This window comes from Trichoderma camerunense (genome assembly GCF_050948025.1).
Source record: "Trichoderma camerunense strain CBS 138272 chromosome Unknown V8C40scaffold_11, whole genome shotgun sequence".
NCBI classification, from domain to species: Eukaryota; Fungi; Ascomycota; class Sordariomycetes; order Hypocreales; family Hypocreaceae; genus Trichoderma; species Trichoderma camerunense.
In genome coordinates, this window is record NW_028145359.1 from 351,397 (window position 1) to 375,786 (window position 24,390).

A 24,390-nucleotide genomic window follows, 5' to 3' on the forward strand; every position below is an offset into this window, starting at 1 on the left:
GCTTCAACAAAAGGCCCCGCCTAGCGGAGACTGTGGAAGCTCGGGATGGCGGGAATGGAAAATGGAGATTGGAGAGGGTCCACAGTGGGAAGAGAGGCACTGACGTATGAAGCGAGCACATGCCGGACACGGGATGCGACGATGAGGATGAGATGGGATGGATAGATGTATGTATAGGTTGTGAGTTGGGAGCTGCAGGTGTTTGTTTATTTGCTTGGTTAGGTTTGATTTGGGCTGAGCTGAGTTGATTTTCTAGCTGCTGGAGATGATGTTTTGCTGGCTTGGGTTGGGTTGATGGAGACAATGTTGAGTTTATAGATAGCGAATTACCTTGAAATAGCCTCCAAAGGCAACGTACATGTATATTCTGAGTATACACACAGTGGCCCCTCACTTGGATTACATTGCCTTACGCATGACACTTTGGTCCCTTGCAAGCCTCACCACCAAAGCTGCAGACGGATGGAGAACTGGCCTAGCTTCCTTCGTCTCCGCATGTTTGATATCGAAGACTCACTTCAGCCCATCATGGCTGGTGCCTGTGCATTTGCCATTCACTCTCAATAACGATCTCTTTTCCAAGATATTGATGCCTCAACAACACAAAAAACACACACTACGTAAGCTAGACCAAAACCCAAAGCCAACGAAAACAACGGCCCAACCAACTCTCTTCTTTGGCCTTGATCCCATCAAACCGTGAAAAGCCTCGTCCGCCACTCAAACAGCGACCCCACCATCCATCTCAGCTATCGGACACTTTGTTCAAGGCAGATGAAGCCTTGTCTTACTGTACAGCACCTCTTTTTTTCTGCTTCCTTCATTCGCCCTCTTGCCCTTCTCTCCGTCCTCTCTCGTCCCTTTGGTCCTTCTCTTGCAGCCCGGCTGCCAATCGAATCGAAGCGAACCAACTCAACTCCCGTAGAACTGACTGCATAATCTTCACGTGAGACGACCATCTTACCCATTAACCCAAACTCCACTCCATCTTCATCCATCTTACAACCCTGTACTCGTACTGAACAATTGCCTCGTTGCTCTTCCAGGTCACGCGCGGCGCTGCCCAGAGCTCAATTCAACAGCCCAACCCCACCTCTTCCAGCGCTATTCGCAGCTGCTAGGGAGCTTGCTAAACCGCTAAACCGCTACATCCACAGGCGCCATCAGGCAGCCCCGGGTTCCCGCAGGCATCAACTCAGCCTCAGAGCTATCCCTGGTGCACGGCTTTACCACATCCAGCTTCACCACTCGGGCCTATTCTTTTATTTCCTTGTGTTGCAACGTGCAACTTTGCCTTCACGGTCAAGCTTTTTCCGTGATCTGGATTTTCTACTTCTTCCCTCTTTCTTTTGGGAAACATCTTCTTCTGCTTCTGCACTTCCACAGTGGTTAGTTCTTTCACCTTGCGAGCTGTTGGCCTCTGACCTCACTCTCCATTCATCCAAAGCTCAACCCCTCCCCGCCGCCCTTCTTCTCCCCTCCATCTCCATTCACACAAGAACCACTGCCACTGCCACTTGCCACTGTCCTCCTCGCCGCCCTCAAACAGTTACCCGCGCTCTGTTGATTCATGGGCCTGTCGACGAGTCATCGCTTGGGAGCGTGAGATGGTCCTCGAACTGACCACAGTCACTTCGTGATGGAACAGCATGATACGCAGCTTCGCCGTCGCGATACTTTACTTGCACGCCTGAGCAACCCTTCGAACTCTCTGCCAGCACCGCCGCCTTCGACACTCTCGCCTTCACCAACGGCGACAACGCAAACAACAACTGCAGACGCCCCAGGCCTCTCTGCCTCTGAGCCTACTCTCCGATTCCCCAGGCCGCAGGGCAACACGCATCTTGCGAATTGGATATCGAGCAGCAACCCCAACATGATGGATATCCCTCCACCAGCCGATGACAACGGCATGGCCGAATCAACCTACGAGCTCATCTCGAGCCCTAGCACCGACACGGAAGAGTCCCAAGACGACCGCTACCCCGCCTCCATGAGCGAGTCCGTCGGCTCGCTCGACATTCATCGCCCAGACGATGTCCGGAGCCTGGCTGGAACAGACGATTCATTCGGGACGGACAATGATGATGCCGACACACACGGTGCATCGTCCGACCGCGACGAGACCGAGGACGAGGAAGACGATGAGGACTCGGTTCACGAAGACACCGTCATGACCGAGTCCCAAATAGCACACGACGAATCCAACAAGACTGAACCCTTTCCCCCGTTCAAGAATGATGCATCGCAAGAATTACTCGAATACACGGACCAGAGCCTGGGGACTCCATCTTATACTCCCGAGGCAAGCCGAGTCATCGAAAGGCCTGCCGACCATGAGAAGAAATCTTTCAAGAAGAAGATGTCTGAGCTATGGCAATTGGAATCTCAGGTCAAGGAATTCCTGGTCGAGAACACGTGGGGCGCCTTTCCCGGCTTCGTGTTTGTCGTCGTCGTCCTTGTGGTGCTACCCATCTTCTACGGGCCGGCATCCAAGTCGGCTCTACCAAACGTTCAGATGCCACCATCCGTCACCGCGACTGTCACAACTACATCCTATCTCACCACTTCGACATCGTTGTCAGCAAGCTCCAGCAGTAGCAGCCTGATTCCTTCGGCTACCAATGGCCTGGCGTTAATGCCCATTGGCGAAGGACAGTCAGACGACTGGATATTCGGTGCCAAGAAGCCGGTTGTGTCATTCACTGCCGAGGCACACAATGATATCCTAATTCATATTCCCAACAGCATCAAGAAGACATGGCTGGCCAAGGAGTGCCTGACCGTGACTGCCAAGAGAGGTGAAGTCCCCGTTGATACCACCATGTCTCTGGAGGACGAGGGTCTTCGCCTAAAGTTTGCCAAGAGGGAGACCCACGGTGTCGTCAGCGTCATTCTCGAGGCTAAGTGCCGCCCCAAGATTCACAAAGTTGTTAAGGTCCACTTTGGCAAGGGCTTGATGGAGGGCGCTCTGGAGCGGACCAAGCATCTCGCCCATCTGGCCCAGGATCTCTCGGGTCTCGTACCTGCGGCTGCTCAGGAAGCAGAGCGGCGTATTGAGAATGCGAAGCAGTCACTGGGCTCGGCATGCCAAAACGTTTGCCAAACAGTCACCGAGACCGTCTCCAAGACGTTTGGTGTCAGCTTTGCCAACTTTGCAGATGTGCGGCAGCAACTGGATGACTTTGTGTCAACAGCCAAGACTCAGTTTGATGAAGCCACCCAAGGTATCACTAGCAAGATTGACAAGATTGCGCAACAAGCTACGGAGAATCTGCCCTCTGTGGAGGATGTGCAAAACCAACTTCAGCTCCAGCTCCTTGATGCCCAATTGTCAGCGAAGCTTTTGTGGCTGCAAACCTTTGGCAGCGCGGAGGAGCACGAAGAATACCTGCGCAAGGCCAAGTCGTACTCTGCCGACAAGCATGCAGCAGCCGCGCAGTCAAAGTTGAAGCACGCCAAAAAGGAAGTCCAGGAGAAGCTGACAGACTCTGCTTCACGGCTGTGGTCTATGCTAAGGGGCAAGTCTGCATGCCGACAGAGCTCGCACGAGCAGTGCAACGACGCTCCATAAGGGAGGCTTGCTTTCTTTTGTCTTCTTTCTAACTCTCCTATTTTGCAACCACGGAGATCCGCGAGGATTTGGTATATGTATTAATGAACTTGAATGAACAGAAACCGGTTGGAATGGATGGACGGAGTTTATGGATTTGACCCTTTTTTACCTTTGCTTGTCTTATCATACTTTTTTTTATATTTGTCTTTTGAGGTTGTGATTGTGGCACGAAAGGGAAATGGGATTTCGTTCTATGGCAAACGCAAATACACGAGCTACCGTATGTTACTTTGCGTGCCTATGTCGTTGGTATCTTATATACATGAGACTTATAATACCATTTACCTTGCTCTTAAATCTGATACATTCATTCTACATGCAAACTGTCGTGCTTATCGGGTTAGTTTAGTACTGGTAGGAAATATGGTGGCACATCTTTGCTCGTAGGGATTCGATAGTCTGTCCGTGTGTCACTTGATCACACCAGCAGTCAGCAAAGCCCGTGATTTCGCACGTTAAATGGCTCAGGACCACGTGCCGTCTATTTTATTCACTGTCTCTGTACCTCGCATTAGTAGGACCTTTAGTAGTAAGCTTGGGTTGTAATGTGTTTAAAAGCTGTGAAGAAGAGCTGCATATGGGGGATGTTTAGGCATTTAGTTGACTAGGCCATGAGGGGCAGTAATATTTCGTTGAACGGCCAAATGTCGCCACCGGACTTGTCGATGTACTGCAGATGCACGCAATAGATACACAAATACTACCTAGTACTAAGGTAGGGCCTTGGATATTGCTATACGGTGAAAAGAAAACACCGCTGGTCTGCCACTATAATTTGCATGCGATGATCGGCGCTGTATTCTTTCCACCCCTTGATCGCTAACACCAGCTTTAGCAGCAAAAGGAATAAAGTAGAGCCTAAAAGTACCATCACACCAAAAGACAGCTGTCTCGCTACATATCCCGTCCCAAAAACGCTACAAGTTAGAGGTACCTAGTAGTGAACGGGCAGGGAAATGAAAAAAGAAAAAATCAGCCCCGCCACTCAAGAACTGAATGGAAGGGAGGGGCAGCAAAACACAGCGCCAGGCAGAACCGCAAAGCCCCTCGCGCGACCTTACCAACCACCACCTTGTTTTTTTTTTAAACCCCAAACCTCCGTCCCCCGCTAGGCAAGACTCAGGTACCTTACAGAAACATACAATAACCGGTTCTTTTTGCGACGAGGTTTCCATCGCCAGCGATACTTTGGTCTCTTCCCTTTTTTTCTTTGCTAAGCTCTTGGTGAGTTTGTTTCTTGTGAAGCGCCCGTGTTTTTTTGTTTGTCAGGAGGGGGGAAACGGGCCCTTGCCTTTGTTCACCCCGCTACGCCACCTTGACAAAACGCTGTTTTGGCAGCATCATTTTTTTTTTACCCTTTGCGATAAACGACTAACGGTTCCTTTGTTCACGGCAACAGAGTCCCTTTTTTCTTTCCGATATCAGACCGATTCTTCAAAATGTCTTCCACCGACGCTACCGAGCCCAAGGTCGAGCAGACCAGCACTGAGGTAACTAACGACCCCTCGCGTGAAACCGCTGCAGTGTCCGACCCGATCGATCGATGATGCCCTGCGCGATATTTCGACCGTGATTTTTTGTGCTGACACGCGGGCTTTTCTTATCTAGGCTCCTGCCTCTGTGACTGCTTCCTCCGTCTTCTCCATGTTTGGCGGTGGTGAAAAGAAGGAAAAGAAGGAGGAAGAGGACCGTGGCGACAACTCCGGAAGCGCAAAGGCCCAGCGCGAGGCCAAGGGCGAGGAGGTAAGCTCAGAGACTTCCCGCATCTATATCTTGATGGAAAGTATCAGCTGACAAGAGCGTTTTCTTCTTTTGATAGGACGAGGCCCCCGAGAGCGAAGACGTTCACTTCGAGCCCGTCGTCAAGCTGACCGAAAAGGTCGACGTCAAGACCAACGAGGAGTCTGAGGAGCAGCTCTTCAAGATGCGCGCCAAGCTGTTCAAGTTCGTCAAGGCCGCCAAGAAAGACGGCGAGGAGGCCCCCGCCGCCGCTGGCGAGTGGAAGGAGCGTGGAACTGGTGATGTCAGACTCCTCAAGCACAAGGAGAACGCCAAGGTCCGCCTGGTGATGCGACGCGAGAAGACTCTCAAGGTCTGCGCCAACCACTACAGTACGTTATCTTCCCCACATTCACGCATCACCCCTGGCCGCCCCGCTTGATCGGGCGTATACTCGTGCTGCTACAGAGAGAGAGAGAGAGGAGGTTTACTAACATGTGCGCGCAGTTGTCCCCGAGATTACCCTGTCGCCCAACGTTGGCTCTGACCGAAGCTGGGTGTGGAACGCTGCCGCCGATGTCAGCGAGGGAGAGCCCGAGGCCGTGACTCTTGCTATCCGATTCGCCAACTCCGACAGTATGTCAAGATCTGAACTCTTAATGCCGGCAAACGTGAATATCCACTAACATGAATGATTTTTGCAGACGCCAACCAGTTCCGAGATGCTTTCCTGAAGGCCCAGAAGGATAGCGCCCACCTCTTCCAGACCGCTGACGAGGAGGAGGAGAAGAAGGATGAGGAGAAGACTGCTTAAGCCGATACTTCCTTGGCTTAACCCCCGACCATCAACCCCCAAATCAATGCTTGCCGCTTCTCGAACCATAATTTCCCCCCATCACTTACGCCGCATCAGCCCATTCATTAACGACACGGCGATGCTCTGTACCTTTTGACGCCCCCCACGCCCCATCACATCACAACATGACAACAACACCAATACACATACACCACACGCACGCGACAGATGGATCGACACGAGCCTCTGTAACACAAGTCGATGTAGCCCAGAGAAAGTCGATCTGGAATCACGGAGACTGGAGAGAAGAAAGACCCCGGGAATTGAGCACCAAGTGGTGCATTCCCTTGAGGGGAGAGCGAATAATGGCATTTGATAGTAGAGCACCCTGAAAGAAATAAAAGTTGATACCAGAGGCAATGTGTGTATGTGTGATGTTTGATGTGTGATGTAGAGTGAAATACTTACAGCAGAGAGCATATGATGGGGTTGTTTTACATGTATTGAAGTGCTGATTGCAACGTAGGGGCTTCATTTACCTACAGGCTGTACAAGATGGACAGTAAGGTAGCCCGAACAGATACAGTTCCATGGATCTCTTTTCGCACGGACTTTACTGATTGCTCTTGTGGCTGATATAGTGCGAAATCAAACCTCATCACAAGTATAGTTTGATATGACGTGTACCAGCTTCAATTCCATCGAGGGAGCCTTGGCATACCAACTCTTCCTCTTTAATCTACCTACTCTGTATTTCCTTTCTTATTCATACCTATCTATATTACTCCTCTATTCCCAAACTTCATCTTTGTAAGATCCCAATTCTTAAACCACGTCACAGGAGCACTCAGTTTAGTTAGGTAAGGCTTCGTGAAGCAGTCTAGTCCACCCTCTACAGCATCTGGGCCAATAGTCGGCACGGCATCATATGCAGCAAGACGGTCCCTATCGTGCTTGATTCGCTTTAGCAAGAAATATCTCATAGCCACGGAAAGAATTTCCCCTCATATTTTCCTCTCAGGCCATCATCTTGTTCGTTATTTTTATACGAAGATTGGAAAGTCATCATACTACACTCACACGGCATAATGAGTTCTTCTCCTTTAGCTAGTAATGGCGATACTACGATCACGCTCATCAACGACCTGAAGGAAATAGTCTTTTGTTCCATTATAGACAAAGATTCTCCCAAAGCTTATGGCCAGGCAGTGGCCGCTGCCGGCCTCTTCCTTTCTATTCTCGGCATTGCCTCTGGTGCCGCAACGCCCGCGCCCGGACTGTTGGTCGGGCTTGGAGGGATGCACCTCTCAGGCCAATCGTCCTTGCACAATTTCTACGCATCTAGGAGTTCGGAAATAGTCAGCAGAGTGCTCTTCTTTAATGACGCTCTGAAATCGACTCTCAAGGGAGGAAAGACGGGTGTTATTCTCCTTGTTCATCTCTCGATTGATGGAACTCAAGTCAAAGTCACACAGTACAAGAAAGAAGGCTCGTCGGATGTCAATCATGTCGGAAAGATTATTGATGGAAATTTCACTGAGAAGAAGGACTTGTTCACCTTCAACGTCGTTGGCAGTCACAAACTTGTTCATCGACGCTATTTGACTATTCGCGGTCTATCACCACATGGCATCATCTCCAGCTCGACAGACTGGAAAGATATTCCTGAGCCCGGTTCCGCGATTCAATTCGACACTTCCGGAAAGCTAGTCCTTTACTACCCCCAGAAAAAGGGCAACGAGGATAAAGACCTTTTCGCAAAATGCAACTTAAGCCACAAAGAAGGCGCAGTCATCCAATTCGTCCAAGGAGAAAGCTCCCAAATAAGCCCAAGCCAATCCGTCCTAAATCTCGCCGACGACAAGCACACGGCGGTGCTGAGGATGCATGGATGGGGGTGTATCCCCCTGGGTACAAAGCTTGGAAACGCCCTGGACAGTGAGCTTCAAAAGGTGCTGGACATGATCCGCGATACTAGGGACCGGTCGTTTTGGGGTTACCAATGGGTGCGTGATTCAAAAAGGAATGGTGCTCTGTATGGTGATTTGTATGGACTTGCTTGGCCGAAGGGCGGCGACTCTTTGACGAGGAGTGCGGTTTCGGAGGTGTTTTTCGTTGTTGACGATGAGGATTGGACATATACTGCGACTATTTCAAAGGTGGAGTGATGAGAATCACGCCTCAACACCGTTTTGAGTAATAGCTATATATGCGGCCTTTCTCAGATATCCCGCAGTACTCCTAAAGCTCGATGAAGGCTACTTTTAACTGCAGTGTTAGATCCAGTCTGGATGTGTCGATACTCGGCAGTTTAACTTGTGTACTTGAGACGAAGCTTGATTTCGCACTGTATCTGCCACAAAACCGATCATCAGGACCGTGCGGAATGAGATGCTATACAAATGAAACTCGGACATTTATTTCGGATTTGAAGTACTAGTAGTACTGTAAATATGGCTTCCGGCTGTAGATGTAGATGCCGGGTGGGAGAGTGACTGAAGATGCTACACAGACCATGGATTGACACTTGTCAAACTGAGACGTATTCGGGCAATTTCTGTCTCTACGCCTTGTGTGATGCATCGCGGATGTACTTGCCAGTACCTATCTGTGGAAAGATGAAGATGAAGATGGCAGCACCGGTGCTACGGGGTGTAGAGGCCATGTTTGCAGTTAGGATAAGAGATTCAATATAGCTGTAATGGCTGGTACTACAAATACAGAACATGGCGAGAATGTAGTCAAAATACAGAATCCAGAACGCTGATCCAGAATACTCGAATACGCGGCATTTCCGACAGTCCGTCTGTAGAGCTGTTCCGTCCAGGCTTAGCGCGCCGACGGAACAAAAAAAAAGAGATCAACTCGATTCCGTCCGATCTCTCGCAACTATGACGGAGTACGCCGAGCTCGTGCTGTCCACACAACGGGGCAAGTAAAGTACACAATCACAGGCAGAACACGCAGAACACACAGAGTCTCCAACTCTATTCCGTAAGGGAGAAAGAGAGGGGGCCGCCTAACCAGCTTTAGCTCCGAAAATGGGCGGATGGCCGGGGCTGTTCAGCTATGGATAGATTCAAGTTTTTTAACACCCAAGGGTGGAACCTGTAGGGGAAAAAATAAAGGAAAAATTAGGTAGAAAGGACGAGAAGAGGTGAGGGAGTGAGTGAGCGAGAGCCTGGCGCTGGAAGACGCGGCACAGCGAGAGTCGGTCGGAGTGGCTTAAGCTGGCGGTAAAGCAGGGACAGAGACAGGCAGACAGAACAGACAGCCTCAAGCCCAGCCCAGTCCAGCCCGCCTTTTTTTCTCTTAGTCGGTTTCCCAGTCTGTCTTTTTACTTACTTCCCCTTCACTCAGCTTTTTTTGGAAGAAGGAAGAACGAAAGAGAGAGATTCCTACCCCGGCAGCCCTGTGCGAGTTCGGCCAAGAAAACAATTACAAGTGCGTCCCATCTGGTCTTTTCTTCTTCTGCACCCCTTTCGCCCTGTTTCTGCACCCCTTTTTTATTCCCTCTCTCGGTTGGCTTGCGTGTTTGTGTGTGCTTGCTTGCGTGTGTTTGTGCCGTGTGCGTGCTGTGCTGTGCTTTTTTGCTGTGTGTGTTGTGTCTGACAAGGGAACAAGACAGGAACTGGACAGGACAGGACAAGGGCCACTGTAAGGCTTGTCTCTGTAGTTTATACTTTTTTTTGTATCATCCTATCCTCCATATTTTTTTTCCGCCCCGGGGTTTTTTATTTGCAACCATCTCCATTATCTATTTCCCGTAATAGGCGTTTTTTCGAGGGAGGGATTCCAGGAACAACGATTGCCATCATGTTGGTCGAGGTGAGTTTTTACACGCAGTGTTTTTTCTCTCATTTTCGTTCCATTATTGTTTTCCCCCCAGTGCTTGCCTTGTCCAATTGGACACGGTTTTATAATTCGTCGGAAGCAATTCGATAATGCCCTTTTTCTTTTATTCCTTTTTTTGGGCACCGTGCAAGGGAAGCACAGGCACAGAAGCCCGGAGAAGCTCGCAGAGAGGGAATGATGTGGTTTTGTGAGAGGAGGGCTTTTTAGGAATCGCGACGGGACTGGCGGCGGGCCGAAGAAAAATCGTGACGGACAACGAACAAGTGCTGCCAGCTGGAGATGGAGGCCCTTTTCGCCAACTGCCAGCCGGCTGGATTTTGCCTGACGCCTGGGCACTCGATTGAATGGGCATTCTTCGTCTGGTTTCTTACGCGATGCCGTGGTTCTTCTTCACATTCGTCTCTGGCTGAAGCTCGCCTTGCCTCGCCAACATACGCACCTTCTCTCTGCTTGCTTCATCTGGCGCGTTTCCCATCGTTCACGATAGCCTCTCTTTATCTCTTCTGCCCATCTGCGCAGCAGGCAGTGCCGTGCTTTCCCTTCATTTTCCCGCTTTTGATTTGAAACCGCTCTCTCAGCACTGTGTTTACGATGCCGATTCGCCGTGGAGCGCCACGCGCGGCGAAGCTGGCCATTACTGCGAGGCTTGGGGCTGACGATGAGCAGAGGAAAGTCAAGGTCGTTACGGACCAGCACGTCATGTAAGTTTTTTTCATTCATCATGATCCCTTCACCAGCACACTTTTCCACCTTCTTTACTTCTCCTTCACGAGACAAGAGATTGCTGGTTCCCGTGTATGTAGTGCCTCGTGCTGACCTAATGCTGCAGCGACAAGCCTTCTCCCGTGGCAGAGTTTCCCATGCGGCAATGGAGCTTGCGGCTTCACCTTCTAGATGAGGATGGCAATGAGCGGCCCGCCGACGTCTTTACCAAGGTTGTCTACAACCTGCACCCCACATTCGAGAACCCCGTCCAGAGTAAGTTTGAGCCTCTGATCTGAACCCTGCCGTGGAGGCCCTTCCACAGCTCTCTGACATGAATCCCCTACTGCAGCCTTCACCAAGCCCCCCTTCATCTGCTCCAACGAGGGTTGGGGTGAGTTTGAGATTGGCATCGACCTCTACACCACGGAAAAGACCAAGCTGGCGCCCATCATCCACGATCTCAACTTCCAAAAGGAAAAGTACGAGGTCACGCACACCGTCGTCTTCAAGAACCCCTCGCAGGCTCTCCAGGAGAGGCTTCGCGAGACGGGACCCCTGCCTTCCGACGAAGAGCGGCCTAAGAAGAAGGGCCTCGTGAGCAAGAAGGGCGCCCAAAAGTACGACTACGAGAAGATTGCCGAGGCCCTGGAGAAGCTCGAGGAGGAGGATCTGCTGCGCGTCATCCAGCTGATTAATGAGAACAAGGGCCCGGATACGTATATCCGAAGCGATGTGGAAGGTGAGTTGCTGGCCCTGCATTGTTTTCCCTGCTCTTTTCTTGATTTACTCCATTGCCCCATCTCCTTTTGAACTTGTCCAACCCCTGTGTTGATGCTCTCGTTTGGAACTGTAGTGAATAACTTGTTTGAAGCTGGCGAATTCTCCATCGATCTGTACACCATGCCGGATGCGTTGACAACGAAGCTCTGGGAGCACTTGGTGAGTTTGTCCCGATGAAACGACATCTACATTGAGTTCTGACGCAGATTCAAATCACATAGTCCAAGAAGGGTCTGGTCGCCTAGAATGCGCGTCTTCACATGCCGCCGGTCTTGGAGACCCAATAGTAGGGAATGCAGGGCACTGGCCGATGAGACGAGAGTAGCAATGTCTTTTTTTTTATTTGTTACGGCAGGGAGCAATTACGAGAACACGCACAAGGCATCGATCGGTACGATGGAAGTAATTTGGTTATGTGTACGCAAAGGGGTGCAGAGACGAGGCGGCAACAGCCCCTGGCAACAACAATTCGCTTAAAACGACGACCGCGAAATCGGTCACGTCTTTTTGTTTGTTCGTTTTCACGACGAAATCTACTCGATATCCTCTCTTCGTTCGCTTTTTTTCTCTTTTACTTGAGGAAAACTACTAATTACCTTTTGTGCTTTTCATCCTCTTTGCCTCTTTTTTCCTGTTGTTCTGCGGTTTACCCCCCTCCGTCCCCTGGTAGTAGGAGGACGTTTCTCTCATCGAAAAGCCGTCAAGAAAGAATTCATTAGCTTGGGGGAGAAGAAAAAAAATATCAAGGCTGGCCGGGGAATTTTCATTGCAATGGTTTCTCTTTTTTTATGAGGGGCGTGTTGGACTGAAAGAAACTCTTGGGCTGTTGTTGGAGGGGAAAAAGCATGGAGATGCTTTTATTTCTAGGGTGCTGTAGTTTGGTATTAATTTGAAAGTGATGAACTGTATTTTGGTGTTCATTTGAACGTGATGAACTGTATCTTGATGTTGATTTGAAAGTGATGAATCGAAGCCAATGAGAAAGAAGCGTTGCTGTGAAATCGTCTTGGCGGATTGATGACGTGGTGCCTGTGCGAGGAGATGCATGTGAGAGTGACATTTGATGGTCCCTTGCAGGGGGACTGGAGCAGCCTTATCAGAGGGCCGTTATTGGGTCTGGGATGGGATGGATAGATGGGTGACTTGAGTAAATATGTGTACAGAAGATGTGCTTGCATGGATTGGATTGGACTGGCGTGATCCTCATGTTAATCGTGTAGTCTGTCAGGCACAGCATATCCTAGCTGTTGCTTCTTAGAGGCATTAATACTAATGGTTCCTCGACTAGAAGCTTTGATGCTTGCAGATAGATGTTTTATACCATCGTTGCGTGACCAAGTCAATGAGCCGAGCTGCATTCGATTAAGTAACAGATAACATCGTACTCAACAATTAAGACGCCATAAATAGCAGCCGGCCGTGTCTTGGACGGTGAGATCAAATGTATACGAGTAATTCACATGACGCTGGAAACGCTGATGCTGATGCCTAAACAACGTAAGCTTTGAGAGCCCCCTTGCGTTAACCGAGACGCCAGCTCACGAAACGTCTCGAGACTCGACTCTCGGTGAGGCAAACTCGCAGGTTGCAGTTATAGCACCTTGGGAGCCTTCGAAGTACACGGTACGAACTCGCAGGTTCGAGCTTCCCAAAGTACACGATACCTTGGGACTGACGAACCGGACCATGCACCGCGCAAGTCCTTGCGTCAACGTGACCTTCCTTCCCAGCCCCAGGAGACGCAGCTGTGGCCGTCGCGATTGGTCAGAGCGGGCTCTTATTGGCTAATAGCACGCTGATTGAGGGCGCTGATTGGCCGACGCGTGGGAGTGAGGTGCGGGGACCCGGAGCAGGAAAGAGGGAAGCGGCGTGTACAAGTACGGAGCGGGTAGCGAAAGCAGCGGTATCTGGTACCTTTTATTCTCCCCAAGTTCCCTTTCTCCTCTTTGCTCGTACAGCAACAGTGCAGGCAGTGCAGCTTAACTGGGCCGGCTCTTATCGCCTCGTGGCTTTTGGCACTTTCTGGGGGGGAACCATTGAAAAAGAGAGGGGAAGGAGGGCACGTTCGTTTATCTGGGGCCGAGAACAAGCAGAGGAGACGGGAAGAAAAAAAAGTACCAGAACGGTACGGAGTAGTGCTTGCTAAAAACGGTCTGGAATTAATCAGAAAAATCGAGAAGCGATTCAGAAGAAAGGGGACAGAGAGGGGAGAAAAAATTGGTAAACTGTTACGTTCTTCTTTCATCTGCGCCTGGGCTTCGGTTTCAATTGGTACTTTTTTTCTTTTACTCGGCTTCGGGGCGCTGCCGCCATTCCCTCTCCCTCTTTCTCTTACAAACAAACCCGGCTCTCTTTTTTTTTTAACCTTTTTTCTCCGCAGCGGTTTGTCTTCTTCTTTCTCCTATTTTTAATCATCTTTCAAAGCCAGGGCCGGCAAGAGACGGGAAAAGAGGATCGAGGGAAAGTTAATAAAACAAGATCCCGGGGGAATTTTCACACCTGGCTTGCCATTTTGTCTGCAGAGGTGGTTCGATTTTGCCTCTTTTATACGTTCGGATTGCCTTTTTGCTCTGCGAGACAGACAGACCCCGCAGGCTTCGTTTTTCGCTTGACTTCGGCCTACGCCTCGGGATCCCGCCGCAAACCGCTCGAGCAACCACAATCTCACCCCGTTGGTTGGTGGGAAGCCAGACAGAGATAGGATGGCCCAATATGCCAGCACGGCCAGTCCCGCCCAGTCGACGGCGACGACGGCATCAGCGCAGCAACAGCCCACGGCTGCGTCGGCAGGACAGTCGCAGTCGGGACAATCACAGGTTCCCCAGCACAAGCGCGTCTACCAGGCGTGCATCCCGTGCCGTCGCCGCAAGGTGCGCTGCGACCTGGGCAGCGTCGACAACCCGCACGACCCGCCGTGCGTGCGCTGCCGCCGCGAGAGCAAGGAGTGCTTCTTCAGTGCTACGCGCCGCAAGAGAAAGACGGACGAGGACGACAGCGACGCCGACGAGTACGTGGTGCGCAACGGCCGCAAGAAGCTGCACGCCGCCGACAGCCCGCCCTTTTCGCGCTTCGACAAGCGCCAGTACAGCGACACGCCCCTGACCCCCGGGGGATCCCATGGCAGGACCCAGCCGCTGCGCAGGCCGGACGGCAAGGCTGGCGGCCGCGGGCACGACGATGGCGAGTTTGACGGCGATGGCGACTCCAACCAGACGCTGGAGAACCTCGAGGCCCAGACCGTCATGAGGCGCGGCGTCTACGGGCCTCACGATGCTCTCGACCTCCTCTACAAGGCCGCGACGGATAGGTTTGTCATGCCTTCGTCGGCTGCTGCGTATGGCACTGCTAACCGCGAGTCCAGCCCGGCTGCGGATACACATCGGCGTCAGCCGAGCATGGCGTCCATTGCCCCGGGGCCGCCTCAGCAGGCCCAGGCCACGGACGAGCCTGGCCTTCGTGCCCGGTCGAGGGGGCCATCCATATCCGTCCGGCCTGAGCAGTCCATCGACCCCAACCTGTCTCGTCCGACGCTGAGAGCTCAGCCCGGCTATGAGGACGCCCTGAGAGCCTGGTCGAGGTTCCGCTTCGTGCGTGCTGGGTGGTTCACTGCACAAGAAGCCATTGAATACATTGACTAGTAGGCTCAAGACCCTTGTCCCTTTCTTGTATATCACGTTGCCAATTTTGATGAAGCTGACTTTATCCTTCTCTTATAGCTACTACAAATACCTGTCACCACTTACACCGATTTCGCCCCCTACCTTTAGCAACCCTTCCTCTCACCTGACCCTCTTGACCGAGGAGCCTATTCTCACGGTTACCTTGCTTACGATTTCCTCGAGATATTGCCAGCTTCCCGGCACTGGTGGCATATGTCGATCTCACGCGGTGCCGGAACAGCTATGGACCTATCTGCGTGGCATGATTGAGAGATGCTTATGGGGACAGGAAGCCTTTGGAGGTGGCTTCTGCGGCTCAGGGTCTGCTTCAACTTCGATGATTACAGAAGAGTCCCAGACGAGCAGCACAGCGCCCTGGCGAGGTCTCCGCAAAGGCAGCTTGAGGACGTTGGGCACCATTGAGTCTCTACTGATTCTGACCGAGTGGCATCCTCGTGCATTGCATTTCCCCCCGCAAGAGGCCACTGATGAGTTGGTGCTTCCTATTGCGGAAGCTTCGCCGTTGATGGCGTCTGAGGATGAGCTGCACAGAACAATGGGGCCGGGTATTGGCGGCAAAAGAATCGAGAGCTGGCTCGAGCCGGCGTGGAGGAGCGACCGCATGTGCTGGATGCTACTCAGCACCGCCATGGGATTGGCCTATGAGTTGGGTGTGTTTGATGATATTGATGAGCTGCTCAAGGATGATGCCATCACTCGTCCGGAGTACAAGGATGAGGTGTACCGTCAGCGAGCCAATCGCATCAAGCGGCTGTTGCTCATCTACACGAGCCAGCTTGCAGGTCGTTTGGGCTGGACTAGTATGACACCGGAGCACCTCAGAAAAGCCGACCCTGCCGTTGCTCGTCAGAGACCCCTGACCAACGATAGCAGCACGCCCGCGACAAATCCCTCTTCCCTGGCAAACGGATTCAACTACGTCCCGGATCTTGAGCTTGATGACCAAATCATCCACTGCTGGGCGGGCATCAGTAATGCTATGCACCTCGGCAACGAGAAGTTGTTCAAGACGCGCAAGCACACGACGGAGATTATCCAGTCGGGCAAATACGTTGACCTGCTACGGGACTTTACACCGCTGCTCAAGGATTGGTATCGAGAGTTTGAGCTGTTCCGTCTACCGCAGTATATTCGGCATATTCTGACTATCGAATACGAATATGTCCGCATTTACATCAACTCCCTCTCGTTGCAGGCGGTCGTCGAGCGGTGCACTAACAATGCAGGCAACGCTTCCAGCTCTGGCAACGGGGTCCAGCCGACGCATCTGTCTCCGCAGACCATGATCAACTACGGAAAGCTGCCTCTTGGTCAGCTGGGAGGCTTCACGGTCCACGACCAAGAGTACGTGCGCGAGGTGGTGGAAGGAAGCCGGAATCTCTTGCGAACGGTTGTCGAGGGACTGCTACCCGGAGGCTACCTCAAACACGCACCCGTGCGGACGTACTTTCGCATCATCAGCGGCGCCATGTTCTTGCTCAAGACGTTTGCCCTGGGCGCTCCTCGTTCCGACGTCAAGCTGAGCATTGAGCTGATGGACGCCACGGTGGAGGCTCTGCGCAACTGCATCGTCGACGACGTGCACCTGGGCATTCGCTTCGCCGACCTGCTGGAGTCTCTTACCAGCCGGCTGCGGAACCGGTTCATCCAGGCGCCGATGCAGCAGCCGTCTGCCAAGGCACAGAGCCCCGTCCCGGAGGCGGGCAACGCGGGCGCCGTGCAGCCAGTGCAGAACGGAGAGAATGGCGAGAATGGCGCAGCCTGGGTAGGCAGCCACGCACAGAGACTTCGGGACGGCCTCAACGGACATTGTAAGTTGAAGAACCCTTCCATATAAATTGAGATTCACAAACTAACTTATCTTAGACCGAGTGCCGACTCCTACCGCCAACAACACCACCACCGAGGCAAACAACATCTCCGCCACGCCCTTTGACCTCTCGACCGGCAACTTTCCCTACCACGGCGCCTCGTCCATCGGCCCGTCAACGCCGGCGGCGGACAACAGCAACGCCTCGGGCGCCGGCAACATGGACGTCAACCTCTTTGACGAGTGGAACAATGCCGGCAGCGAGATGTGGTATCTGCCGCCCGGCCCGGCGTTTTTCCAGAACATGGAGAATAGCTCTGTTGCTATGACGGCTGAAGGTGTGAATGTCGGTGGGCTGGATTTGTTGGAGTACATGGCTATGGACCCGGTGCAGTTTCCGGGGTTGGATGGGCCGGGGACGAGCGGAGCGGCGAGTTGAGTGAATGAGTAGGAGCAGCTGTGATAGGATGGGATCATTATGATGAATATGAGTTGATTTATATGGGGGATTTCAAAAAGAAAAAGTTAATGGGGGGATATTACCGGAACATGGAAACAAAAACTAGTTTGTTTGATAAGTACGGGCTTCGTTTGTCGGATCGTTTTTTATAATTAGGTCCTCTAAGGGAAATAGTAGGACTACGAGAAGAATTGAAAATTAGCATTGTGTATTCGGTGTCTGTTGTTTTGCTTTCGTGTGTTCGGTGATGGTGATGAGTCGCTTTTCTATGTGCTCTGTGATAGTGATACAACGCTTCTCTTTCTGCTTTGTGATGGTAAATAAATCGCTTCTCTTTCTTACCTATACAAAGATTTCTTTCTTATCAAGCTGGCTTATATGGAAATTTCTTTCTTCTAAGTGGGTTTATACAGAGTACTATTACCATCCTCAAATCATACAATCTCTTCTTCCTTCTCGAATCTTTCTGATCCATGGCCGCAAGTTGTAAACTTACAAATTTATTCGTTCTATCTAAATTCCATCCTCAACATCCACCCAAACCCATCCTGTCCCGTTTCACCCCATCATCTATATAAAACACCATCCGTCACAAAATCCCACCACATCCATCACAACTCACTCAGTTTGACAAACTTCAAAAAACCACCCATCTTTTTTTTTTTAACAAACTATTTCTTCTTCATTCTTTCTTCTTATCGAACACCCTCCACCCTCCACCATCCATCTTTCAACTCTTCAAGACTGCTTTTCCCCCAAAAAATGAACCACCTAAAAGAACACATATAAAAACTCAAAAAAAAAGGAAGGAATTAGATGTTAAAAAAAGACAACAAGAGAAAAAGTTGATTTGTAGTGTAGGGCATTGGAGCGCTGTGAGTACAAGTACGAGAGGACAAAAAATAAACACTAAAAATAAAAGAATAAGAATAAGCAAGAATATTCTAGCTTGCCATGGTATCATGTGAAATAAGAGTACAAAAAAGAAATCCTTCCTAGAAGAATAAGAAAAGAGTAGTACAAAAAAACAACAAAAAAGGGAAGAAATGTTTGCTCGTCGAGGTGTATCTGTCTGTGTGTGTATCTGGGTAGAGATGAAGAAAAAAAACAGGTAAAGAAAAACAAAAAGTGCTAGGACGGAAAGAGGGGGAAACACATGTACCATATATATACAAATATATAAAAACATATCTTTCTTCCAACATGTTTTCTCTTTCTTTCCCCTCTTTTCCGTCCTTTTGGACGCTATGTTAGCGATGAACTTTCTCCCAACTAGAGTGTTGATATTTTGGTGGTTTTGTAAAAGGCCACATCCCCATTTCCCTGGTCCGTTGCCCTTCCCAACTTTCTATGCGTGTGGTTTTGTTTCGGCAAGAAGAAGAGATTGTATGAGGGAGAGTATGAGAAGGAGTGAGAGTGAGAGAGAAAAGTAGAGAATAGTAGGACATAAGGGAAGGTTAGTTCTAAGTGCATGAGACGATAATCCAACATCGTGCAGACATGGAGAGCATGATGAGTCCCTTTTGGAGGGGTAGAGGAACAAGGGGGGGGCATACATATACGCTGTATATGCTGCCTTGTATAAGCCTTTTCTTTTCTTTTTTTCTTTTGATTCAGTATAAGATGTGAGTAACACATATAAAAGTGTGCTCTCACTCCTCTGTTAGTTGAAAGTCGACGCTTCACGCAAAAGATACTCATCGGCTATGATTAGCATGAGCAGCTTGCAAAACTATCCATCAAAAATCAGTTAGCCATGCACATTTCCCACACATGACGAGAGACAAGTCAAATCATACCATGCAGCACATTCATCTGTCCGGTTCTATCCTCGCACGCCAGCTGGATGCCCATGCCCTCGACAAAGTTCAAGACCACGCTGTTTGGCAGCTCCTGCGCATCCACGTCCGGCACCTCGGGCTGTCGAAACTTGCTCATGTGATACGTTTTCGTCCCCACTGCTGTTCGGCTGCTCTGCGCCGGCAGGGCACTGAGGATGATGTTACCCGCTGAGTCGAGGACGAGGTTGCGTCGCTTCCACAACAGGCTGTCGGGGAACTGGACGTTGACGTCTCCCAAATCCGACACGATGGACGCCTCGCCAGCGCTGGTGGCGGCGGCGGGAGGAGCCGCTGAGGGCTGCTGTTGTTGTTGACGGTTCACGTTGGCATTATTCCTGCTTTCGTCTGCTGAGGGGGCTTTATTCGTTTTGCTGCTCTTGATCCCACTGGAGAAACTGGAAAGCTTACGCATAAACCGCCCGGCGCGCGAAGTCTTCTTCTCCGAGGACTTGTCGTCGCCGGAGAATGAATCTTCAGTCACGCTGGAAATGTCGCGGTCAAAGGTGATGGAGCGGCGACTGCTCATGGACAGGCGGTGGCTGGCAGTACTAGGCGACTGGGTTGTTGTCCTAGAAACTATGGCATGGCGCATGTTAGTCGAGACAGTGACAGTCTTTCGCGGGTCCTTGAAGAACCCCTTTACCGCATTTAGCGAGGATCGCCTACCCATGTCGTCCTCGCCGCCGCGTTCGAGAGATCTGGACCGTCGTTCTGATGAGCCATCGTCGTTGCCTCGGTGGTGGTGGTCTGTCGGCGACTGATAGCCGTAATCAGAAGCGTCCCGTGGCAGCTCGTACCCAGACAGCGACTGCTGCAGGCTCGGGTCTCGAATGATCTTGGTGGTGATGGCGACGGACTCGGGCCGGCCTCGCGACTGGGTGCCGGGCGCCAGGCCCGACGGCGGACTCGAGGCAGAGGCCAGCGGCTCAAACATGGACACCCGACTGACGACGGATCCTGATCTCTGCAGCCGCACTCTGCCCTCGAAGAACGCATCGTCCTGGTGCGACGGCGTCGGCGAGGCGGCCCGTCCCTTGAGGGATTTCGTCCTGTCCACGACCGACGGCGGCCTGGACGTGTCCCGCTTCTGCACCGCGAAAAAGGTCGACGACGGCCGCTCTCGACTGACGGGCCGCGACTGATCACCTGATGTGGCCGACAGCTTCTCGAGCGCCTTGATGCGCTGCGAGATGCTGGAGCCGACGTTGGGCTTCATGGTGGCGAGGCTGGCCGACTGCTGCTGCGTGACCTTGTGTAAGAAAGCTGCGCCCGAACTCAGAGAACGCGCCGTGGACTGAGTTACATCTGTCGGAGCGATGAAGTTGCCACGGACAGGATTAGAGACTGTTCGAACGGTGTGCGCCTGTGTCTGTGGAGCTCTGGCGCCTAGCGGCCCATTCGCAATGGGAGCGCTGGGGAAGACAGGGGTGAGCGGAGATTTGGTGGCCACCATTGGCTTATTGTCAGTGTCCTTCAGCGCGTCGTCTTCGTCGGTCGCCTGGGTCTCGGTCTCCTGGACGAGGAGTGCAGCATCATCGTCATTATCATCGTCGTCGCCAAGATCGGTGCGGATCGGTGTCAGGTTACCAGCCGCGCGTTTGGAGCGTGACTGTGGCTCTGGCTCGTCGGGAGCAGCCGTCGTGTTGTCGCTAGCCGTCGTCGCTGCAGCTGCAGGAGATGGAGTTGGAATTGCCTCATCAGACGGGTTAGTCTGCTGCATGAGATGGAGATCCGCCTCCTCCTCCATGGCGGCGGTTGTTTGTGTCGAGAGGATGGGTAGTATGGAGGACGGTGGAGAAGCTACTTCTGCCTCTAATTCCCCTTTGTCCTCCGTCTCCGTTGCCTGCGCAACATCGCCAGGGGTCGCACCAAGTCCTGCAGGCGCATGTACAGGCGGAATCTCGCCTGCGCCAGATCCCATGCCACTTAATGAGGCGGCCGGTGGGGCCTTTGACGTCGGAATATTCGCCGAGAACTTTGAAATTGGCACTGCAATCCCTTTTTTCTCCTTTTCAGTCTCGGCCTTGGCCGATCCCTTATTAGCAGCACCGGCAGCAATCTCCTCATTGGACCCCATTGCCGCAGAGCTGCTACCAGTCTCAGTCTCAGTCTCTCTGGTTTGAATTGTCGCAGTCGACTCATCTTCTTTCAACGATGATGATGCATCGGCAGAAGATGAGGAAGAATCAGCTGCAGCAGTGATGACTGCTGCAGGCAACAGCGATCCCGATGCATTACCCTCTGCGACTCGGCCCTCATCCTCCGATGCACTGGGAGCGGCAGGCTTTTCAGCCTCTTGATCTTCCGAGGTGGCAGCATCTACTTCATCCGGATTCTTCGCAGCATGAACCGTCTCGTCGGTGGAATCCGAAAGTGAAGATGCGGCCGTCTCCTCGTCGCGCTCCGAAGAGGTAACTGCCGGCGACTCTGACCGAGTTCCCTCGGACACTTGATCAATCTGCACAGACGAGGTCAGGGTAGTTCCCTCCGACAGTTGATCAATTTGCACAGACGAAGTCAGAGTTCCCTCAGACACTTCATCTATCTGCACAGACGACGCGAGACTATCCAAAACCACGCCCGAATCCGCTTGGCTGATGGACGCTGTTGTTCCATCTTCAGCTCCTCCTTCAGCTCCTTGCTTCTCTTCATCTTCCGGCCCATCATCATCATCATTATCATGGCTTTCAATAGCGGCATCCACAGCGTACTCCAAATCCGTGATTGTATTCTTATCTTCGGGTCCTGGTATATCCACTGCAGATTCGGTTCCTCCCGCGATTGTATTCTCATCTTCGAGGCCTGGTGTGTCCTTCTGCTTCTGTTTCTGCTGTTCCTGCTGCTTCTTCTTCTTCTCCCTAAGCTTCATGGCCTTCATCAGCCTAGCCTTCTCGGGCGTAATGGTAGGTTTAGTCGGCGCCGCGGGCACAGACAACACAGACAACGTATCAGCCGCTGGCCCCGTGCTCGTAGTCGGTCGTGAGGCATCGCCAGTGATTCCTAATGAGTCCTCTGGTGCCGCTGCCGGGGTAGCAGTAGTAGTATCAGCAGGTGGCTCCATCTCTGGGATTTCTTCATGGATCAAGGACGCGGAATCTCCGTCCTTTCCTTTTCCCTTCTTCTGGCCCTTTCCAAACCTGTATCCCGCCGGCAGAGATGAAACGGGTCTAAAATTTCCAGACGCTTTCGCACCGTCGGCCGCAGGTCGGGCAGCGAGCTTCACCTTTGGCTTGCTCGTGAGGTAGTAGTTGTAGCTATCGGTGGTATCAACCGACCGGGTAGGCGAAGGCGGTGCGTCGGGAATTCCCAAAAACTTGGGCACCTCAGAGGTAGTCGAAGCTGCAAACTTGCTGTGCTCAGGCGAAGATGCCAGCTCAGAGTTGAGCTTGACCTCATCCCCAGCTGTAGATTGGCCGCCAGGTGTTCGCGGCCGGCCATCGTCGGATTCCAGCACTGACTGCCGCTTTGAAGATCGTTGATCCTCTTCTTCCTCCTCGGCGATTTCCACCAAGCGTCGTCTTCGCGAGCTGGTGGATGATGCCGTAGACCCAGATGCCGCATGCAAGGAGCATGCTGCAGATAGCTTCGTGTCTCTCAGTTCGGCGGCCGTCGAGATTTCGAATATGGTATCGTACGGGGAAAATCGTTCGCAGACGGCGTTGAAGTGCACGGCAACTCGAGCTAGTAGTCGGCCACAGTTAGCATCCCTATGATGATTTGCGACGCAGATCACCGCTGATCCAAAGATGGGAACAAATGTATGAGCAACAAATAAAACTCACCTTGTATAAGCCGAGAGCAGTCTTCGGGTAGGTATTTAACAATGACATTCCTCCTCCGGTACCGCAAAAACCCATACAACGGGCTTTCTTCCTCAAAGCCGGCAATGGCATTTCGAATCTCGACAATGCCCCCATTTCCCTTCTCCAGCAGCTCGACCTCGTCGCGACTCGAATACTTGAGCAGGAACCTATCGATAACACAAAGCAAAAGGCCGGGTCTTAGCAAATGGAAATCTTACACAGCACTGCACTTAGATTTGGGGGAGTGGACCATGCATACCATCCTCCAGGCTCAGCAACGCCAGCCTCATGCGCCTCTACAATCTTGGGATCGTCTAAGCCGTTTAGCGACATGTTTGCTCGGATGTGGCTCCGATATCTATGGTTCGATCGCTTCCGCCAACCAGCTCGGCCAAGTCCAGCTCAACCCAGAGGGAATCTCAAAGAAGGCCGGAAGGGAAAGGCGATGAATAAAGAGCGACAAAAAAAGGTGCCTTTCTTATAAAATGAAGCGAAAAAAATAATATCAACAGTAACGAAGGACTGAGAATGAAAGACTGTGCGCCCGAGAGCAAACAAGCGCGCTGCGTCGGCTTTGCGAGCGTGCCACCACCAATACCGTACTCAGGGGCAGGATGCGACAGCGATGCGCATGGAGAGGAACGAATCGCGACGTGGGGGAAGCGTATCGTATCGTATGCAATGCAAACAACCTTGAGCTTGAGACGCCTTGGAAAGCTGTCCTGTCCTGGTAGGGCAAATCGAGGCCTGTCTGTTCAGGATGGGGGAAGATGCAAGGAATGGTGGCCGGAACGGAATTACATCGAGCTTTTCGCGGTACTCCAAACTCTGGCACAACGCAACGCTGTCACTCTCTTTGCTTGGCTGCGCAAAACAGAGAAAAAAACGAGGCCGCGCTGCAGGTCGCGAGATCGAATGTGCCTGTGCTTGTGCCTGTGCCTGAGAGAGTCCACTTGTTGCTAAGCGCCGCGCCGCAGATACATGGAGTGCAAGGGGGTCTAGACAAGGCAATGCAAACTTGGTGCCACCCACACGAAGCACAGACGGACAGCATCAAAAGACAAGACAAGACAAGTAAAGAGATTGTCAGTTGTACCGCGCCATTGGATTGGATGGGCAGTCGAATGATAGCCCAGGCAAACGCGTTCCAGCCTGCCAGACGCGGGGCCCACGACAAAAGCCAGCGCATCTCAACAGCCGGCCTGGCATTCCTCTTCCCTGCTCATTAGCAATCCCGTCCCACGATGCTACGAGGTCTTTCGAGTCCCAGTTGGCTTAAGGGGGTTTAGCTGGGCCATTCAACGAACCCCTGCAAGCTCCTCCAT

At 51.9% G+C, this 24,390-nt stretch overlaps 6 protein-coding genes across 6 annotated transcripts; 5 read left to right on the forward strand and 1 right to left on the reverse strand.

Moving 5' to 3' along the window:
* Positions 1-1,272: 1,272 nt before the first annotated feature.
* Positions 1,273-3,684, forward strand: V8C40DRAFT_33690 (uncharacterized protein). Its single transcript, XM_083222858.1, has 3 exons — positions 1,273-1,388; positions 1,448-1,537; positions 1,613-3,684. Exon 3 carries the CDS (start codon positions 1,640-1,642, stop codon positions 3,572-3,574), a length of 1,935 nt encoding a protein of 644 aa, XP_083071980.1. The 5' UTR covers positions 1,273-1,388; positions 1,448-1,537; positions 1,613-1,639; the 3' UTR covers positions 3,575-3,684.
* A 1,004-nt stretch (positions 3,685-4,688) lies between these two features.
* V8C40DRAFT_247732 (Ran GTPase-binding protein YRB1) lies at positions 4,689-6,585 on the forward strand. Its single transcript, XM_083216395.1, has 5 exons — positions 4,689-5,106; positions 5,225-5,359; positions 5,436-5,727; positions 5,843-5,971; positions 6,040-6,585. The coding sequence occupies exons 1-5, from the start codon at positions 5,056-5,058 to the stop codon at positions 6,147-6,149; spliced, it is 717 nt and encodes a 238-aa protein (XP_083071981.1). The 5' UTR covers positions 4,689-5,055; the 3' UTR covers positions 6,150-6,585.
* A 74-nt stretch (positions 6,586-6,659) lies between these two features.
* V8C40DRAFT_33734 (uncharacterized protein) lies at positions 6,660-8,466 on the forward strand. Its single transcript, XM_083222859.1, has 2 exons — positions 6,660-6,693; positions 6,773-8,466. The coding sequence occupies exon 2, from the start codon at positions 7,220-7,222 to the stop codon at positions 8,297-8,299; it is 1,080 nt and encodes a 359-aa protein (XP_083071982.1). The 5' UTR covers positions 6,660-6,693; positions 6,773-7,219; the 3' UTR covers positions 8,300-8,466.
* Positions 8,467-9,394: 928 nt separating this feature from the next.
* Positions 9,395-12,379, forward strand: V8C40DRAFT_247739 (yeats family-domain-containing protein). The gene is made up of 7 exons (XM_083216396.1): positions 9,395-9,575; positions 9,756-9,959; positions 10,653-10,687; positions 10,816-10,964; positions 11,041-11,430; positions 11,563-11,630; positions 11,693-12,379. The coding sequence occupies exons 2-7, from the start codon at positions 9,948-9,950 to the stop codon at positions 11,714-11,716; spliced, it is 678 nt and encodes a 225-aa protein (XP_083071983.1). The 5' UTR covers positions 9,395-9,575; positions 9,756-9,947; the 3' UTR covers positions 11,717-12,379.
* Positions 12,380-14,173: 1,794 nt separating this feature from the next.
* V8C40DRAFT_266834 (uncharacterized protein) lies at positions 14,174-17,400 on the forward strand (the record flags this gene model as incomplete). The annotated part of the gene is made up of 3 exons (XM_083219794.1): positions 14,174-15,108; positions 15,188-16,962; positions 17,018-17,400. 3 exons carry the CDS (start codon positions 14,174-14,176, stop codon positions 17,398-17,400), a joined length of 3,093 nt encoding a protein of 1,030 aa, XP_083071984.1.
* Positions 17,401-18,864: 1,464 nt separating this feature from the next.
* On the reverse strand, positions 18,865-23,616 carry V8C40DRAFT_33922 (coactosin family protein). Its single transcript, XM_083222860.1, has 4 exons — positions 23,325-23,616; positions 23,045-23,232; positions 19,221-22,943; positions 18,865-19,153 (listed from the first exon to the last, which is right to left on the reverse strand). Exons 1-4 carry the CDS (start codon positions 23,396-23,398, stop codon positions 19,119-19,121), a joined length of 4,020 nt encoding a protein of 1,339 aa, XP_083071985.1. The 5' UTR covers positions 23,399-23,616; the 3' UTR covers positions 18,865-19,118.
* Between the last annotated feature and the right edge of the window lie 774 nt (positions 23,617-24,390).

What these genes read in the sequence shown, in the direction of transcription:
- V8C40DRAFT_33690 (XM_083222858.1), top strand. Translation starts at nt 1,640, where the DNA reads ATGGAACAGCATGATACGCAGCTTCGCCGTCGCGATACTTTACTTGCA.
- V8C40DRAFT_247732 (XM_083216395.1), top strand. Translation starts at nt 5,056, where the DNA reads ATGTCTTCCACCGACGCTACCGAGCCCAAGGTCGAGCAGACCAGCACT. An exon ending in TCGAGCAGACCAGCACTGAG is followed by an intron (nt 5,107 to 5,224) that starts GTAACTAACGAC and finishes TTTCTTATCTAG; the next exon opens with GCTCCTGCCTCTGTGACTGC. An exon ending in CCGATTCGCCAACTCCGACA is followed by an intron (nt 5,972 to 6,039) that starts GTATGTCAAGAT and finishes TGATTTTTGCAG; the next exon opens with ACGCCAACCAGTTCCGAGAT.
- V8C40DRAFT_33734 (XM_083222859.1), top strand. Translation starts at nt 7,220, where the DNA reads ATGAGTTCTTCTCCTTTAGCTAGTAATGGCGATACTACGATCACGCTC.
- V8C40DRAFT_247739 (XM_083216396.1), top strand. An exon ending in GTTACGGACCAGCACGTCAT is followed by an intron (nt 10,688 to 10,815) that starts GTAAGTTTTTTT and finishes CTAATGCTGCAG; the next exon opens with CGACAAGCCTTCTCCCGTGG. An exon ending in TATCCGAAGCGATGTGGAAG is followed by an intron (nt 11,431 to 11,562) that starts GTGAGTTGCTGG and finishes ACTTGTTTGAAG; the next exon opens with CTGGCGAATTCTCCATCGAT.
- V8C40DRAFT_33922 (XM_083222860.1), bottom strand. Translation starts at nt 23,398, where the DNA reads ATGTCGCTAAACGGCTTAGACGATCCCAAGATTGTAGAGGCGCATGAG. An exon ending in GTTGCTGAGCCTGGAGGATG is followed by an intron (nt 23,233 to 23,324) that starts GTATGCATGGTC and finishes TGTTATCGATAG; the next exon opens with GTTCCTGCTCAAGTATTCGA. An exon ending in ACAGATGAATGTGCTGCATG is followed by an intron (nt 19,154 to 19,220) that starts GTATGATTTGAC and finishes TTTGATGGATAG; the next exon opens with TTTTGCAAGCTGCTCATGCT.